The sequence below is a fragment of the Topomyia yanbarensis genome, chromosome 3 (genome assembly GCF_030247195.1).
Source record: "Topomyia yanbarensis strain Yona2022 chromosome 3, ASM3024719v1, whole genome shotgun sequence".
Classification (NCBI taxonomy): Eukaryota; Metazoa; Arthropoda; class Insecta; order Diptera; family Culicidae; genus Topomyia; species Topomyia yanbarensis.
Genome location: NC_080672.1, coordinates 340000978 through 340020731, shown reverse-complemented (window position 1 = coordinate 340020731; position 19754 = coordinate 340000978). Strand labels below are relative to the sequence as shown.

Below are 19754 nucleotides of genomic sequence, written 5' to 3'. Positions count from 1 at the left end.
GAAAGGGATCAAAATAAACGTCATATAATCATTTGCTGTAAACAAAAGGGCTCACACGCACGCACTATAAGCTAACGTCTCGCCGAAAAGGGATTATGGGAGAGGGCACAAAACCAGTGCCATGTTTCAAAAGGGACCAAAACATTTATCTATAAAAAACGTTCAAAATACATTTTTTTTAATAAATCTGGTATATTATTCGGAAAAAATGGTTAATTTAACACGTCATTGAGTTGTTTGGTCCTTAAATCAAGCTCCTGTTCATAAATGGGAATATAAAGTACGAGGTAATTTTTGTCAGATACTCAGTCACTCCAATTTGGTCCACATGATCTGTTTTGCTATATTCCACTTCCTTTGAATCTATTTTATTGTGATGTAGAATTTAAAAGAGTTTATAACCTCTTCTGGCATGAATATTCTGAGTTCCAGCATCTTTGAATTTTCTTGAATTGAAATACAGTTCACACTCTGGAAATTCGACATTCAAGATCTTTTTAAAACTTGTTTTATGATATTACGTAAGAAAGGACAAACCCTCCCTCCCCCTCAGATAAGAATTTGTAAGATATTTTGTATTAGTGTATAGCCCCTGGTGGCGGGAAACTGTCCCGGAAAAGGAGAAAACTTGTTTAGGCGTCTGTTTGATGCCGTGGTTCGTCACTTTCTCTTTTTCTCTCACATGCCGCTGTTTTCCCAAAAACAAACCAGTATCATCTCAACTGTCATCCCTGCAGCATAAGCAGCACATACGTTTTGTGGCAAGAAGAGAGCGGTAGCCTATCTAAACCCTATGTTAATTATACAAATTCACGCAACAAAAATTATCTAACATATCTACAAAACCGTTCCCAAACGCAAAACCAAACAGAAATTTGAAAAATGAAGAAGTGGAATCCGTTACATAGGGTACTCGGAAAATATTTTGGTTTGGTATGCCAAATGACGTTCTTGTGTTGAAAGTGCGGCTGTTCCCATCCATCTCTTTATATCTTAGAAAAAACAATCTACTACAATCGCAGTCTGTTGCTAACCACCGCACAGTGGTACGACTTAGAACGAAAGATGGACTAAAGTCCAAACTCTGTCGTATCGGTCCAAATAGGACAGTTTTATGTAATTTTGGTACGCTGAATTCGTTTTTGATATTAAAAGATTTTAATAATCTTTTTTTTTCAACCACAAGGCCTCGTCTCTGTCCTTGGCCTTCTTCGCGGGCCGCGGTACCTCCGGTGTCGGTGCCAGCTTTTTCTTGGTGACCAGCGTCCAGGGGTTTGGGTCCCCCTGCCCCGGTCGCGCCGGGTTGCTGGTACCAACGCTCTGCTCAGCGAGGTCACTCTCGCCCTCGCTTACCTCAGCCAGACGACGTTTGGCCTTAACGGTTGCACGCCGTGTGGTGTCGGTTTTTGCACCCTCACCTGGCGACTTCCTAGGGCGCTTCGCGTTCGAAGACGTCTTGCGATTGCCCTTACCCTTGCCTTTTCCCTTCGAGGGGAACTCGGCCGCCGCTTCGAGCGACGTGGCTGCTCCATAGAAGGTGAAGGCCACTGTCTGAGTGCCCGTATCGACCTTCTCTTTTCCCTCCCTCTTGGAGGCCACTGTCTGGGTTTCTCTGTCGGACTTCTCCCGACATTCCACCCTCTTGGCATAAGCCTGCTGTTTCTGTCTTGCGACACGAACAGTTTTTCGGAGTTCCAGGAGACTCTGATTTAACTCCTTGCTTATGTTTTTTTTTTTTTTTTTTTATTCATTTCGTTTATTTGATAGGCACAAATGCGTTAGCTTGGCGGTGCCAAATGCTTTTGTTTTTACATTTTGGATATCTTAAAACTAGGAGGTTACAATGTTGAAATATTTTTTTTTACAAAGGAAAAGAAAGTTTACAGCTATCTTAAGACTAGAAATAAGATTCAATATACAAAAGAGGGCCAAAAGATTTTTTTATGAAAAAAATTTAAAACAAGGGATTCACTTTGATATACAAGAGGGGGAGTAATAGTATTTTACGAAATATTTTACGGTTATCTTAAAACTAACAATATAGTTTAGTACACAAAAGGGGGAACAAATATTTATGAGAAATTTCACAGAAATCTTAAAACTAGGGATTCAATTCTATTTACAAGATGGAGGACAAGAGTTTCAATAAAGAGTAAAAATTATAGCTATCTTAAAACTAGGAATACAGAATACTAATTTGAATTTTTTAACTAAAACTTATGCTTGGTCAAGATATTCAAAGGGTGGCTTATTTCCGCATCAGTGTAGCAGCAGTTGTATCAAAGACAGGGGAGAGACAGGGAAAGAAGAGCAAAACTTGCAACTTTCGCTCGAACGGCGGGGGGGGGGGGGGGGAGGGAGATCAGCGTATCAAATTTGCGCCTCAGTCTAGTAAGTCGTCGAGTACCGGATTGGCGGATGGTATTCTTCGGACCCCTTGCTTATGTTTTGCTTTGCGCTAGTGTACTCGATTATTGCATCGAGCTGCTCCACCACTTTGCGCATCGCCGATAATGGCCCGTCCGGTGCGTTGGTAGGGCTATTTCCTACCGCTGCTGGGGGGTCACTGGTGCTTTCAGATGCAGCACTCATCGCTCCACTACTCTCCCCACGGGGGGGGGGGGGAGACCTCGCCAAACCACCTCTAGCGAAGGGGTTTGGCACCTCCGATTGTTTGTTGTTTTTATTTTTGTTCTCCATATCAAATCCCACGAGTCGCGCGAGAATAAATGTCCGACACGCCAGAGCTCCGCATTAGCGTGGTAAGGGACGCTTACTGTGGGGGTTGCCCAGGTACCCCACAGGCTCCGTTAACGATCGAGCATCTTTTTCACCCCCTCGATCACTCATCCCTCGGTACGGGTCGCTTCACGCCTTGGATTTGGGATTATGACCTACCTTGCTTTACGTGGTGACCTCGGCCCAGATCATCACAACCATCCTCCTTTACCAGGGCTTTGGACCTGTAGCTCTGGTTCTCAATAGTTCCATGTACGTATATTATTACAGACATGCCACTATTGAGATCCGTCATTCGCTAGCGGAGTTAAGTAGGAGGGTATAGGCCTTTCAAGGCCGCATCCTCATTACAAAAACGCCGTTAGGAGTACCCGGGAAGAAGTTTCTCCAAGTATCATGCATGCATTTTGCAATTGGCTCAGGATGGGTACGAGGTGATAGGTCATATAACCTTACATCTATATAATCATTCTCAATGTATACGGGAATCTTAATTCCAACGTTGTCACTTTCAACCACGTGTTTTAAGTTGTTCTTCAAAACGAAACGCTCGGCTTGTGCTGACGTGTTGAATGATATTAACACTACATTGCGAACATGATGACACTGAAGGTACAAGACTTCCGCAAGCCTAAGTTGCATTTTTACCTTCAGAAGGTATTCCACTTCACTAAAACTCGGTCGTTTTAAAAAAAAACTTAAAGTCAACGACCGCAGCGTTGGGTCGGAGTAGAGCTTTTTCGTCAACTTTACTCATGATGACAAGAATAATCCGATATTTCCTTTGTTCTCGAGACAATGCACACTAGATCGAGAGGCCTGTTGTTCACTTGGCTCGATTGTACGTCTGACTACGGCAGAAGTAGGGTAAAAGGGTATAATACGCCCCACCGGGGCTAAATGCTTCGATTCACAGGATTCCTGAATTATCTAAAAAGTAAAAATGACTGATAACAGTATCGTTTCATGAAATCAACGTACTAAGTTAGTTTGGTATTTTTAATATGTTGCAAAACAACAATATACACAAAAGTTTCAAAAGAGCTACTTTTATGTAAGCTTCCACTTTTTCCAATAGCATTACAACCAATTAGAAATAGTCGGATTCGATAGAACTATTTCAAGTAGCTTACTAGAATATTTTAGTTACTATCTTAGTTTATAGCTTGGCTTAAAACTATGTGTGTGTGTAGAATTATTCATGTATTCACAACAGCTCATCACCGGCCAAAACGCCCCACCCATTGTTGTGGTGCATACTCACCGATTGCTGTGGGGCATACCGTCCTCTTGTTGTGGGGCATATTACACTTTCACCGGGGGCATTTTGCCCTGGGTGAAAGAAAAAACTAGAATTTAGGCATCTTTGAAAAATGTTTAATTGTACTTGTATCAGGATGTTTTTAATAAAAAATGAAACGGGTACTAATTTCTAACTAATATAACAATAAATTAGAGTAGTTAGTGAGAAGATCATGGCGTCGAATGGTGAAATATAGCTATTTTTGCTTAAGGGGGGCGTATCAGACCTGTTTACCCTAGAAAGTAGACTGATGCAAATTATTTAAAATGATCCTGACTAGCGAGTACAGCACGCAATGCGCAAAGCCGAGGAATAATCAATCGCTCTCAAAATTTGGAGCGATTGATTACTCCTCGGCTTTGCGTATTGCGTCTAAAGTTTATATGGAAATTAGAATGGAAAAATGTTCTGTTTGCATCTCCGCTCATACGGATCGCTATTTCATTCAAATTGACAAACCAATGTAACAAAAGAGCACCTCAGAATGTGGTTAACAACTTTGCCGAAAACTGCAACTTGTTAATTTTTTTAATAAAAAAAATATTACGATTTTAAAATGTAAGGGTTAAATTAATCGCAGAACTGTATCAATTATGTCAACAGCGCAAATATATTACCAACACATACGTTCCTAAATATCTCAGAACCTGTTCATCGAAGAAACATCGAAGAACCTGTTCATCGAAGAAACATTTGAAAGAATTGTTGAAAAAAAATCTGAATTACATAAATGTAGTTGGGAAGCCGAAAAACCGATTTCATTGTGTGTTATGTGCATTTGTTCTTTCAATTGCCAACGTGTGGTAATAAAAGTCCCATAAATAAGCTGTTATTCGTTGACGGTTTATTTACGTGCCTTGTACCTATCTCTAGGCAAAGGAAATTGATTGGGCAACTGCAATAACAATGTGATAAATGATAAATTATATCAGTCCATGAATTGAATAGGTTTTATGGCTTTCCAACTAAGCACATGTGATTTAGAAAAGCATTCTGAAAAAATTTCTGTCGAAGACACCAAATCTTTGGGTCAACATTATCTGAGATACTTATGATGAAAACGAAGATGTTGATTGTACATTTGCAGTGTTGCCATTATTATTCCATTTTTTATCAATTAATTTAACTTTTCTAACTTAAAATCGTAATGACATTCTAATGGCGTTTCCCATCCCAAATCCCATACAAACTTTACGCGCAATGCGCACATCCGGAAAGCAACCAATTGCTCCCCCTCAATTTTTGACAGTCTAATGGATAGCCCCTAGGCTCAAACGAATGTTGCACTCTGCTTGTAAGTAATTCATAGCTTTAGTCAGTCAGTTGTACGAGCGGATGGTATAACATAACGTAGGTTTTTCTAACCCAGTTTTGCTCTAACTTAAATTGGTGTAATAAATTACGCGTGCTATTTTCTCTATAGTATGACAAATTGAACGTCCCTCCGAACCCCAGTTCTACGTTTCAATTCACGACGATTCAACCATGATTAATCGCCAAAATTGCCCGATTAAAAATAGCACCTATGTCCTCGCTACCCAGCGAATCGCAACCCATACACTTCAGTGTCAAGTGTGCCGAAAGAAAAAACACAGAACCAAAACAAGACACACTTTTCGATTTAGTCGCAGCTATACTAGTGCATCGCACCGTTCACCTGCTTCTGCTGGCTTGTCCTTTCCGACGCGTTGTACCTGAATCTTAAGTTGCTCCATCCTGTGCAGTGAAAACAATATCCGTGAGTACACATTTTGACCGAGTTTTGTTGGCACAGGGTAATTTATTCCGCCTCATTAAAAGTGCGATGCATGTGTGTTTATCCAAGGGTACCACCATCACCATACATGACGGACACAGAGCTGGATCCCTAGGCTGCAGCACAAGTCGTCGTCGGCATGCAATTTATTGAAAATTAAGCAAACTGCTACTATTCCGGCCAAAGGGCATCTGTTTTCTGTGCCGATGCGAAAACCGATAACAAAGTCCAAAGAAATGTAGAAAATTGACCGGAGGAAAAGCCGGCACGCAAGGAAAATTATTCGAGTGGTATTTGATTTATTAGAAATATGTACACTGGAACACGGAAACAGTGAAACCATAATCGCTCGACTCATGTGGAAGCTCGTGGTATGCAATGTTAAACATTTCTTTTTTATTTATGTGACTTTTATTAGACTCATTTCGAACAGAAGATGTTGGATTTTTGACAGAATTTCGTTCCACAGTGGTTCAGATATCCGTTGCAAAAGTAAAAATTGAGATTTTTTTATTATTTTAATCTATAAGATATTTCCAGTTTTGCGTAATTCGTAATTTCTTTGGATCTTTGGAAAAAAAATATTCATAGTTACTCAAATTTTTATACGACGAATAAAGAAGATTTAGTATAATATTCGATGAACTACACCATATGAAGTCGAGTTTCTCTTCAAAATCGGTAGTTTTGCCAATGCCCACCACATCATTATAGGAGCAGCTCAGATGCCAATTTGGGAGACTATGAATGGGTAGAATACTTCAAAAATACGAACCTACATTAACCCAACGCACACAATCACCCAATATTGACAAGATCTTGAAAGGGTGAGATGTTAGATGTTACTCTTTGCTCCCACAGTATTACGCATCAATTTGAAAACTAGTTTATGCCTAACTAGGTTGAATTGTCGTTATGTGATCATAAATACATCTCCTTTGATGATACAAACATTCCATATGTTGTAGTCCCAAATATTTTAACTGATGAGGAGGCGGATTTGAAGGGTTTTCCTCGTGATTGAATCTCCAACTGACTTGAATGATTCATGAATTAGCTGGTAGAATCTTGACGACTGCATCGATCAAATGGGCGATTGTAAATTTTGCTCCAAACGGATGGAAAAGTTCTAGTTTTGCTGCGAAAATGATATTAACACTTCAAGCGAATTTGACAAAAGTTCTTACTTGTAGTCTTACAATAAGATAGAATCCAAGAGCGTGTTGGCAAATAACTGAACAATTTATTCGTTTAGTTGGCCGTATTTTCTATGAGGAAATACAGAGTTCTAGACCGATCATACTACCTCCATCCGTCTCAACGCAGCAAAACATAGTCAATCGACTTTTAATTTGAAAAATCATCCGCTTCATGCAATGCATAGGGTGATGAGCCTATTTTCACCATACTAAGCAAGGTGCCTCACTAATTCGATAATTTCTTGCCTTACAATCAATAGAATGCGTAAAATTTGACATCAATCGCTTTGCTTCATTGTTAAGAACCAATATAATAACACAAATGCGTTGAAAACCGTAAAATTCTCGTGTTTGAGCACAATGAAAACTCGAATCGAGTGCCCCTATTGCTGCGCTACCATTTCACTCGATGCGTTGAACAAAGATGGCAGACACTGCTCTAACCAACGGCTTCAAATGGGTAGGGTGATAATAGAAACATGGCGCAAATAGGCTCATCACCCTATCAGGAAGGAAAGTTCACTGCTACCCTGCTACACAATGTTGTTCATAAAAGCAATCTAGCTCAGGAGTATTCCTAGGCATAAAGGGTGGCTTTGGCAACGTGCTTTCACTTTAATGAAAATAATGTGTGCGGTTCTACAATTTTTATACCTAATCTAATGAGATAATGAGTTATAAACTTAAGTAGTAGGGTTCATTTTTCGGGAGCGTAGAATGTTACTATGATAAGCTATATAACGAACTTCAGTCTTGAGAGGGTAAAACCAACGCATTAACGCTCTTTAAACTCACAACAATTGTGCTCGCCCCAACCAACACTTGTTCACATTCCCATTAGATACATAAATATACTATTTTCCTACCACCCACTCGGTCGGTTTCCCTGTCACACATTAGACACCAGAAAAACAGATGATTGAAAAACCAGACTCGGGGAAAGCACGTCATACTCAACATACAAACAGCAAACACTAAATATCCCTTCTCCTAAGATCATCCACATCAGCTCAGTTAAAACCTACCCCGGATCCACGTTACCCTTTTCTAATGGGCAATTGTCTTGCTCGTGCGCGATCGTGTCGTGCTGCGATGTGAAAATTCTCACTCACCAACTCACGGGCACCACCGTGTGTATGCAGCTTGGTCGGACATTTGGTGGGACCGGCACAGGTTTTTGACACGCGCGCCACACTCCCAGTTCACATTTGAAACCGCGTGCGGTCGCGACTAGTCCGGCAAAAGTCCCGTTTGGCGAATTTCAGCACAGTGAATTGCTTTTTTTACGCTTCCAAGAATTCACACGCATCTGTTGATTTAGTGTTGCTAGTGCGCGCGTGTGATAGTTGCGGAAGATGTGTGCATTTGCACGAAGCACATTCAAGAGACGCAGTTGCGCTTAATTGCCTGTGAAGAAACTGCAGGGGCCTGCCATATTGAGAAAAATTTGCAAGCGAGTGATAATTACAATGTGCACAAATGAAATAATACGTAATGTGGTGGCAAAAGAAGTGTAGTATCAAGCTGCTTACTATTAGGCAATAAACTGAACCGGTGCTAATCGTTACAAATTACACAACCGCCATGGGAAGTCAAGCACCGTGGCCCGTCCGGAAGGGCATATTCCGCTCAACCGGTCAATCGGACTTCGTCCCTACAAGAACGCCGAGTCCAATCGTGGAATTCCCGATGTCACCACCACCACCGCAAACGCCAACTGCTACCAGTCCCACTCAGCACAAGAATGGAATAACTTTGAACGTCAACAGTCCCGTCACCAGTCCACGTGTTACTCTGGTAGAGAGTCCACTGACTTCGCCACAAGGCGCACGCAACAGTTTCGAGATACCGATTGAGAGGGTTAAGGTAAGAAGCCCTGGCAACGGCATGAACTCGACTTACCATGGTGATCGAGGTCATCTGCCTATGTACGTCAGCCAAGGTTGTCAAAATAATGAAAAGTCAATTTTAGATATTTAGAAAAGAACTGGGCAAAAATAGCTCTGGTTGAATAATAAGTGTCATTTTTTAACATTGTATAAACAACATGGAGCAAAATAAGCGAAGAAAAACACCCCATAGGATACGTAATGTTATATTATTTCCTGTGATACAGTTGTTAAAAAATAAGCGCTTCCTGTGTGATGATACGGTCAACTGACACCAAATTCGCATAGCTTTTGAAATATAAAAAAAATAGCTGCGTGGAAGATACACTGTTTACATATGTTCATTGAAACTGTTATTATGATCTATATTTAGCTGGATATCTAGGCAGGATCAAAACAGTTAGATAGCTTTAAATGAAAGTAATGTCTGAGTATGATTACTATGACGTTTGTTGAATATGACAGTTACTGTGATAATTTGTGTCTGATCTAATATGGTAGCCATACGCCATTTTTCCTCTTATTTTTCATGCCAAAATTCATTTTTTTGATAGTTCACCAATAACAAAGATGTCAAAATCATGCGATAAATTATAGTTTATAATGTTAAAATATTTAATATGTATTGTCCCCATAAGTGAAATACATACATTTATTAACTTTTATTCTTTCAAACATAGGTAATAAGATGTTTTGCACTTCACAGTGATTTTGTTCGTCAAAATCGTGCGATCTATTAATTACGCCTAAATCATCAAATTTCGTTATTTTAATGATTAATCTCCCTAAAAGTGAGATATATTTACCAATTTTCTTGCAAGCACATATATTAAAATTATGTCTTCAGCAAAGTTGTAGAGCAAGCCTTTGCCAACAACTTTGCTGAAGACGCTAATTCTTTACCTTTAATATCTTCGACATTATTGCTGGTTTTTTGTGGATGATCTCTTTAAAACCAATTTAATCATATAACTTTTGAAATATCGTTCTGACAAGTTCAAGATGTTCAGTAAAAAGCTTTAAATTATTAAAATGAAAAACTTTCTATATTACAACAATGGCTTATCTCGTGTATTTTCAAAGTAATTTGGCATTTTTTGAAAAATAAAGTGTTTCAAATGGTGATTGGTTGTTAACGGGAAAACGGCTGAGTTTACGTCAATAGTGTTTTCGGACTACTCATTCAAAATAGCAAAGTTTATCATTTGCTGCTATGATTTTCGTGATTAATCTTCCTATAAGCGAGATTTTTCAACAATTTTTTTTAGTATAATAAATGATCTAACGTCTTGAGAAAAGTTTTGTAGCCTGCTTTTACGAATATCTTTACTGAACACAAAAAGTATCTTCTTTAAATGCTTATGAAGTTATAGCTCGTTATATTTGGATCGCCCCCAGAATTTTTTTTTAAATATTCCTACGGGTTTCATATGTTCTTCGAAGTTATTTCAATCGCCAAAATACACAATTTTTATTAACGCATAATTGTTCTTGTCTCGAGTATTTTCGAAGATATTTGACATTTTTTGAAAAACAATAGTTTTTTTTTCAAATCCAATCATGTATAAGGTTTGAGCATTGACAATTCGCGAGAGGGATCGGGGATCGGTTGGCAATTACCTTCAGTAATGTCAGCATGAAGAATAAGTGTTTTGCTGTCATTTTCATTGCTTAGTTTTCTATTCTATCGCATGCCTCCGCGCGAGTCTAAGTCTATTGATGACATTTGGTCCTTAGACCGGCGACGACTGGGAGCTATCAGCCTTCTGCCGATAGTAGCAGAATGAGAGTATGCGATATAGCCGAGAAAACAATACCGTAAAAGTTGTTCGGAAATCAGCGCCAATAAGACTTTAATTTGACTAGTGTCGATGATCGCGGGTCAATACGTACTGAAAATTCGCCGCGTCTGTTTTAATGAATCTAATTTCAAGTTCCGTTATTGGTAACAAGCCCGTGCATCAGGTTAACGATCCTCTGTATTTCCCTTCAATGTTCGATATAATCGTTCGTATACGTGTATTTCACAAACAATCCGATATTAGAAATAGGAAATCCTTTCGTTGATTTATAACATCTAGAGCTATCAGAACTCTGTCTGTATAACGTTTTATTACTCGGTAGTTTGTAACCCAAAAAATATATCGTAGAGAAGGAATAGCGAAATTAGTCTAAATAATGTCGCAATAAATAGTGATCCGGCCCATTACACAGATAAGATTAGCTTTTCTAGGCAATACTCCCACGATCGGCTGTGTGGATGTGAAATTGCTTTTGTTTAGAAAACATAGGATACTCTCGGTAGATCTTATTTTTCGAGCGATCGTGTTCTCGAAAACTAACTGAACTACTACCTAATAAACTAAGCTATACAGGTCGCATCGCTTGCTTGGAGCGAATCCTAGACCCTATTCCCTTCCAAACCACCAACTCCGCGATACCTGTGGAAGATTCTGATGAACCTTCTGTATAAAATTCCTCATTTTATTCAAACGATCGCCGGGTAAAATCAGCACCGACACGATAGAAACCACGAAAAAATTCGTTGTGTAATTGAATATTATTAAAAAATATAAGCAGTGCTCCTTATAGCCGGCTATCCGGAGTTCAAGATGCTTATTTTGCTAATCGTATTAATACAACAAATGATAAATTTCCCAAATTCTCGGCAGCCGGCTGCCCAGAGCAATTATTACATGATAACGCTATTGGCACACTTACTAACAACTCTCCCCATCCCGTGATACATGTGGAGATGCAGAGGATTCCTCGGTCTCTTGTAGCAACATGTATCGGACTAACATTCCTTCCTTTCCCAGAAGATCTGCATTCGGACGTGGCCGGCGTCGGTATTGATCAACATGCAGGGATCAGAATAGATTGTACAATGTGGCTCATCATGTTATTCCCAAGCATGTTGTTCCAATGAACATTTTGCAACCTAATTTGGTTCTGGTCAATAACGGAGTAGCAACTACGGGCGATCTCTTATGCTTATGCGTATGCAATAGTTTTTTTTTCAAATCATCTATAACTCTACTGGAGATAACGAGAGAAAAGCGATTTCTATTGAATTTCATAGTATTGATGTAGGATTTCTAATTGCAATTAGTGCTGGCTGCCCGTTTTTGCCCTTTCAAAAGTTATTGCTTCTTAAAGTTTTGCTAATTTTACCAAAAATTACCCAATAACTTCTAAGTCACAAGAGATTGACCGATAATCTTTTATGGAAAGATATGTATCTTGAGTTGAGACAAACAACTTTCTTGAACATGCTGAAGCTTTATCTTCGATATTTAAGAAGTTATGTTGAAAGCTTTTACGGGGTCGTTCACAAACAACGGTCAATAACTTCGAGTGTACTATAAATAGAGATTTTTGGTTTTCAGTAAAGATGTTCGCAAAAACAAGTTCTTTGACACTTTTGAATACCTTATATTGTGCTCTCATTTTATTGTAAAAAGAAAATATGTAGCTCATGTACTGCTATATTGACTTCTAGCTCATTCTTCAAAAAAGAATGAAAAAAAAAACGCTTGAGGAACTCGACCAAAATAATTTTGTATTTGTTTGTTCTATTTCCCATTAATGCATTACAGCCGATCAATTTACCATCGGAAGCTCTTGCACGCCGCATAGAAGCGTAACTACTGCCAAACCCTGGAAAATCGTTTTTTGTCATTTTGTTTACATTTTTTCGTGTAGCTTTCAAATGATGCTATGCTCTAATGAATGGCTCCATAAAAAGGGTTTTGAATTGATAATTTTTATATGTATGTATTTGGTTAATTTTTAGCATATTTATTAGCTTTGCAATACATTTTTTCACTATCTTCCAAATTGTTGAAAAACTAATTATACAGTCATCACTTGTTTCAAAATCGTGACTTTCATAACCAACACCAACAACTATAACCAAAGAAGACTCATTTCTGTACTTTTTTCTTTCTTTTATGAGATAAGCTATGAAAGTACAATTTTTTCAATATTTAGAAAAATTCGATAATGGAAAAAGTACCTCGTCGGGTATTGTTTTGTTTGAGGAAAAAGGTTATTTGAGTTATCTTCTAACAGTTGCACGAAGAAAACATTCCCAATTTATCCCATTACGTTTTTACAGTTGTTTGAAAATGGCATGTTTATGCTGAAATATAACCAAATAAGAAACAAATATTTCGTTGGCATTGTACAAAAGATCTCAAGTGACAAGAAGAGTTTGATTAATGTTTACAGTCATTTAACTATGGCCTTTGTTAAAATTTTTCCGCGATATTTTTTTTTATTTCATGTATACATGTTTTAACCTTAAGGTCATTCGCCTCTTCGGGTTAGAAAAATCTCATATGAAAAATTTCTAACCCTATGTGCGGGGTCAGGACCAATGTTGCAAATATTCTTCACCGAACTAGTTCATTCGTTCATCATCGATGCGATATTCGTCGTGTCATTCACCCATGCCTCGAATAACGCTGCGCCGTTCGTCACACGAAAGCACAGAATCAGCGAAAATGAATAATACAAACAAACAAAAAATCCGAATCTGATGACTGCTGTTCGCTGCTTGTTCGCATCGTTGTTCGTTGAATTTAGCCATTCATGCAATGTTCATCTTCACGCATCGTTCGGATCGGCACACGAATGGCTTAGGCGATAATCGCCACTAGCCATTCTTCGCTAAGGATTCTTCGTTCTTCATTCCTCCTGCATTGCGACCAAGAAAAACAAATTTCTTGTTCATTGATTGAAGGGTCAGAGCTTCATGACTGAAGTGGTGCAGAAATGCTTTCTATGTTCGGAATAGGATGACTTTTGCTATAAAGAATTAGTAGTACATAATGATTATTTGCTGATGTTTTTTATCAGATTTGAAACGGAAAGCTGCGTAAGCAAAGCAAAACAAATCAATTACATTTGTAAATCTGCAGATGTCTCGCGGGCGAAAACCGAATCAACACAATTATGAATCTACATACTAGACTATTGGTACTTCAAATAACTTTTTTTCTAATGATGAATTAACACTGGGTGATAGTTTCCTTGAATCTACGTTTAATGACAACAAATAGCAACCTTAAGACGATATACTCTTATATAATAAAATTTCTATATCTATAGAAGTATAATCAAGCCACAAGTTTTTGACAAATCGATATATTCCGATTTCAACCAAACTTAGCAAATATTAAACTTTTTGCCAAAACTGAACCGGTTAGTCTTATACCCTAGTATCAATTGAGGTTTTATCGTACTTTTATAGCCTTTCATAACATTTAAATTGCACTTGTAGCGTGCTATAAAACTTCAATTGTTGCTTGTAAACATAAGTTTTTGTACCATGAAAGACTATTCTTTAGCTTAAATAGCAGCTAATATGGTTTTAATTTCAGCAAAATCTAGCATGTTTTCAATAAAGTTGTACAACAAAGCATTACAGAAAAAATGCTGAATATGTATATCTCACTTGACATGACATCAAGAAATAAAATTTGGATATATTCTATTAAGGGGCTACACCACTGTAGAGCACGCCAAACATGTCATAAAAATCGACACAAAATTAATTAAAAAAGCTAAGCAATAAAAAAAATCCTACGTACGTCGCTGGAGAAATCGATTTTGAATATACTGTGAAAATTTCCAAGCGTTCAAAAATCATTTGTTCGAGTTACATTTGCGGCCAGCTCAAAAAAAGTGGTTTCGAGAAAAACGCGGTTAAAGTTTTCAGTACACACGAGATATACATAAGAGGCATTGCGGTAGAACTGAAAATCTGAATATTTATGTATTGTTTTCGTCTTCCATGTTTTGGGATATGATTTTTAACATTCTAAAGCCATTTTTGATTAATAAATTGAAAATCGACTTTTTATTCTACAGTGCTGTGACACTTTAAAACCGTTTTTAGATAAATTTAGTAATTATTATTTAACATAAATGTAATCTATGGACATATTAAAAATATTTTAGAGCGCATGAGATGTTTAAGGACACCAACCACTAAACTATTTTCATTGGAAAGTTATAAGAACTTCGTCATCTTCGAATAAAGTGCCGGAAAGTGAAAACTGTTTTTTCCATAAAGAATATACGACTTTTTAGAAAAAAAATGGCCTGAAAATGCCAAAACAATTTTTTTAAATTAACAATTGTCAAGACATATCAATCCTCTAGGCCAGATTTTTAAAGGTAAAAGTTTTCTTCTAAAACTTCAAAATTTCTTTTGTGGAGAAGCACCTAAATAATTTGAGAAATGGACGTTAAAAATATCAATATTTTCCAATATAGCTCAAGTGTTCTACAAGTCATGACATACTATGAAGTTGAACGGAAATAAGCTTTGCTTGCCATAATCAGTGCTACTGGAATATTAAACAGAAATATTTTTAATGAAAAAGTGTTCATAACAGTTTTATAAATAAATGCAAAATATTTAGCATGAAAATGCGTTCCGCGAAATGCTTTTTTTGTTTAATCGACTAATTTTGATCAGAAATGTGTTGATTATCTTGAAGCTTGAGTTACTAAAATTATCTAGCATATTTCGAAAATGTACGTAAATTTAATTGCTCCGACGATAGAGTAGGGGAACATGGGGAGACTTGACCAAGCGTAAAATTCTACATTTGGCTATAACGTATTCTATTTGGTTTTTAATTTTAAAAAAAAAAAATTATACTTGTTTCGATCCCTTAAGGTAATTATAAATGTTTGAAATGAAAAATCCTTTCATCATAGAAAATATTCTGCTCGGGGCCGCCGTACACTAATTACGTAAGGCTTTTTTAGAACTACTCAACCTCCCCCTCCCCCAGATAAGAGTTCGTATGATTTTGGTGAACTCCCTCTCCTCCTACATAAGATTTTATCATACTTTGTGTAATTAAAAATCATATTGTTAATTCATTAAATTATTCGGTAGCGAAAACGATACTTATTGAATTATTAAAAGAGAACTCAGGACAAAATTTAACTACACACCAAAAAATTATAAATCTTATCATTGACGTAATTGCAATAATCATCTGCATAAATTTCATTTGCATCCTAATCTCGCTCAGTAGAAATTTCAGAATAAATTTTGGGAGATATTTAGAAACTCCGATTTGTTCCACATAATTTGCTTCGCTATATTCCACTTCCTTTGAATCTATTTCTTTGTGATGTAGAACTAAAAAGAATTTATAACCTCTTCTGGTGTGAATTTGTTCGGAGTTCCAACTATAACGCTTATCGTACGCATAGTTCCGACATGGCTATCTTCGATTTTCTTGAAGTAAAATACAGTTCACACTCTGGAACTATACGGCCAACGAGTTCTTTGACAATCACATGACAGAAAAATTTTCATATGCCTTGCGGGTTTGAAGCGAAAGTTTGAAAAGAAGGATGTTGGCCTAACAACACGAAGTGTCTCAACACTTCTTAACTAGTAAAGCAGATTGTGACTCCAGTTCCCGATCAGAACAATGTACCACCAAGAGTCAAGAAATTTCTGTAACTGCTCCAAAACCATTGACAATTAAGCCGCCCCTTACGTTGGCAACAATAAATTCCATAACTAATTTAACAATCATATTCTGTGGCTGTAAAACATTTCAATTTGAGGTCTGCGTTTCCATGACCATGATGTACAGTAAGTGCTCATTTTGTTTGAAATATAAAATGTTCATAACACAAATAAGAAATAGTTTCTTTTTTTACGAGAAGAATATTTTTCTTATCGATTTCATTTTTCATGCATGTTTAATGATATTACTTAAGAAAGGACAAACCTTCCCTCCCCCAGGTGAGAATTGGTAAGATATTTTGAAACACCCACTCCCCCCATATGTCCTTGCGTAATTAGTGTATGACCCCTAATTAATAAATTTGCGTTAAATGATGTATTTTTTATCAAACTGTGGTACCTACTGTAAATGTTAACCACGTCACAAAAAATCTCACCTTAAACATCAATCTATCTTTATAGCACTAGTTAACAAAGTTAGCAGTCATGGTTGAATTCGTGAGATGTGCACACTGCACATGCAATGTAATCATTATAGCCAATCCCTAAAAGGGAATGCATTAAAAAATCGATATTCAACCATTTTATATTTTTGTTGGTATCTAAGGATCTCGACAATATGGAGTAAAATAATTACAGCACATTTTTTATGCCAAGTCTTTCCCGATGGAGGAACAAGAAGTAATATTTGTATTGTCCATATTACACCCACAACACACTGTTCATTCTACAGCTAATTTATTTTCAAACAACCGTGCTGATTAAGCGATTTCGTCGTGATACTAGCAAAACATGCGCAATAAGTTAAATTATTGTGATATAACACCATGTGCAGATTAAAATCAAAACTTCATCCAAAAGAATTTTGTTTTGCTTATGCCGAGTTTTATCACCAAACATGGGTTCAATCTCCTTTGAATACTTGACAAACAAGGCTTCTATTAAGATTGTACTATATTTAACAAATATTGCCTTGATTCGGCTGTTAATTTAACCCATAGTTTTGTACTGAAGAACCAGTAGCGCATTGGTTTGTTCCGAACAGTACAACGCATCAGAATACAAATATAGTTCTTCGCGAGCCATCATTCTGCGAAGATAAAATTGAAGTCATCTTCGCCAATAGTTGTAAGCGATCATCGCTATGGTGAAGAATGGTTTGCTGAAGATTTATTCGTCATTCACTTCCTAGCTTCCTCGTGCAGTTCATTCGGTCGCTCGATGAGTAGCAATGCACGAGTGTGTGGATAAGGCATGCGGATGAACACGGATTGGCAGTCGGCTTCATTCGTGGGTGAATATCAACAGCAAGTTGAATATAACAGCGAAGAACGATGTGGGACGAATGCAGGTGATTCATATTCACCGTGCTTCGTCGCGATGAAGATTCTGAAGCAACATTGGTCAGGACTCGAACCCAGGTGCGCTGTGTACAAGGTAATCGATTTACCAACTAAGCTACGCCCATCCCATTTTTCAGCAATATTGTGAAATGGACATTTGTTTAATCAAGATAACTCAAAATTAAGACCAGTTGTCTATTAACATATCTGACTCATAATGACAATTGTACTTATAATTGCATGCATGATCACCTCACGATTTCATGCAGATTATTTACAAGTAACTGAGCAACGGCATTATGAGATTCTGTTTACAATTTGCTGTAGAGCCTTTTTTGATAACAAAAAAGTGCATTATTATCATATTGTACATGTTCGTTTTATTTAAATATACTTTTTTTAACCATCGACAACATGCTTATTTTCCTGATACCGATTGAAAGATCAAACTTCTTACGAGGAGATTTCGTTTTCAAATGCTGGTAAAAATTACTGCTATGTTTGTCGAAGATTAGTTCGGCATTCTGGAAGAGCGGCTAGCAAAAGAACTTAATTTCCCTAAAGAAAAACTAGGCACATTTTATCGCAAATTGACCAATTGTGAAAAACAAAAAAAAAATGTTTTCTTTTTTGGTGTAATGCTCAAAAAGTCTAAACCTCCTAGTGCGAAGACCTCTAACACCTGTCACCCATAATATCATCGTTAGTTTTAAATCAAAGTTGAAATGGAATCATTATTTTTATTTCGGAGTTGCATTATACTATTAGCACTGAGAAGTATAAGTAAGATCCTTGCACTATTCCCACAATTACTTTACTATATACTAAAGCCTATAGTAGTTGTCTATTTGTAATATCTATCTATATATTAAAATTTCAAATATTTGACATAATGTATTAGAGACATTGAAAGAAAACATCACACAAAGTGGGAGCGATTGCTTTGTTGTTTAATTTGTCAATACACACTTAATTTTTTCTGAAGCATCTCAGTATTTTTTACAGCTTTTGCCGATATTTGAACAGCCGAGCACTCGGCAAATTCGTTTTCCGCTGAGATTTCAGTAAAGGCTCCTATTGTTTGCTGAGACTCGGGAAATATTTCTAGACCTTTTATTCAAAACAACATATCTACAATAACAATGACTCTCTTTGTTTACTTTCTCTTCTGTTAATAATTCGGTCGCTTTAACATTTATCCCTCAACTCATTGCATAATATGCTAGTCAAAACCACCGTCTTTCGATCTATACTGTAAAATAAGTGAAAAGTGCTATAGTGACGCCGTAAAAATTAAAAGAGAAAGTAAACAAAGAGAGTCACTCATTATAGATATGTCTTTTTGAAAAAACGCTCACGATTTCGCTGAAAATCTGCAAACAAATGACACTGTTCCGAAATATCAGTATTAACATTTCATGATTACTCAGTTGTGCGAGAAATTGCCGAGCTCAACTAAGTGTGTAGGGATAAATTTATCTGCAGAATTTGGAAATTTTATATTATCATCCTCCTTGCTCATTCGAGCATCTCGGACACATCAATTTACCATTAGAGTAGCTCACAATATGCCATTTTCCAGCACACCATTTTTTAGTTCCTTCTGTAGTCTCAAATGACTGTATATTTCTGGGGGCGATGAGTTGCTCCCCGGATTTGCGCATTTCGTTTAATGTTTGTTTGGAAATTGTCCGGCTGTGGTGCACTAGGATGTTGATAACAGTCTATTATCTTTCTCTGGACAAAACCACTAGAGGACGTGTGGCATCCGGCCGGTTGAAGTAACTCAACCAAGAATTGATCCACTGGGTTCCTGCTCCCATGTCGTAAAAGGCGACTGAAAGCAGGAGTCCTCAAGTCAAGGTGTTTCTCCGGCAGGAATAAAATAAGCCAGTCACGCACGGAAACCCTTGCTGTGTTACGCGAATCTATGACACAGTGGACGTTTGTTTCTTCGCAAATCGTAGGATTCAAATGATGGTCATGTTCGTAATACCCATTTCGGGGTTCGCTAAGCC

General features: G+C 37.3%; 1 protein-coding gene across 1 annotated transcript in view; it reads right to left on the bottom strand.

Annotated features, from left to right (window-relative positions):
* Positions 1-16857: 16857 nt before the first annotated feature.
* LOC131688129 (tRNA-splicing endonuclease subunit Sen54) overlaps positions 16858-19754 on the bottom strand; it is a 4266-nt gene continuing 1369 nt past the window's right edge. Inside the window, exon 5 of the mRNA XM_058972282.1 lies at positions 16858-16938. Coding sequence (XP_058828265.1) covers positions 16858-16938 — 81 coding nt within the window. The remainder of the gene's footprint in view (positions 16939-19754) is intronic.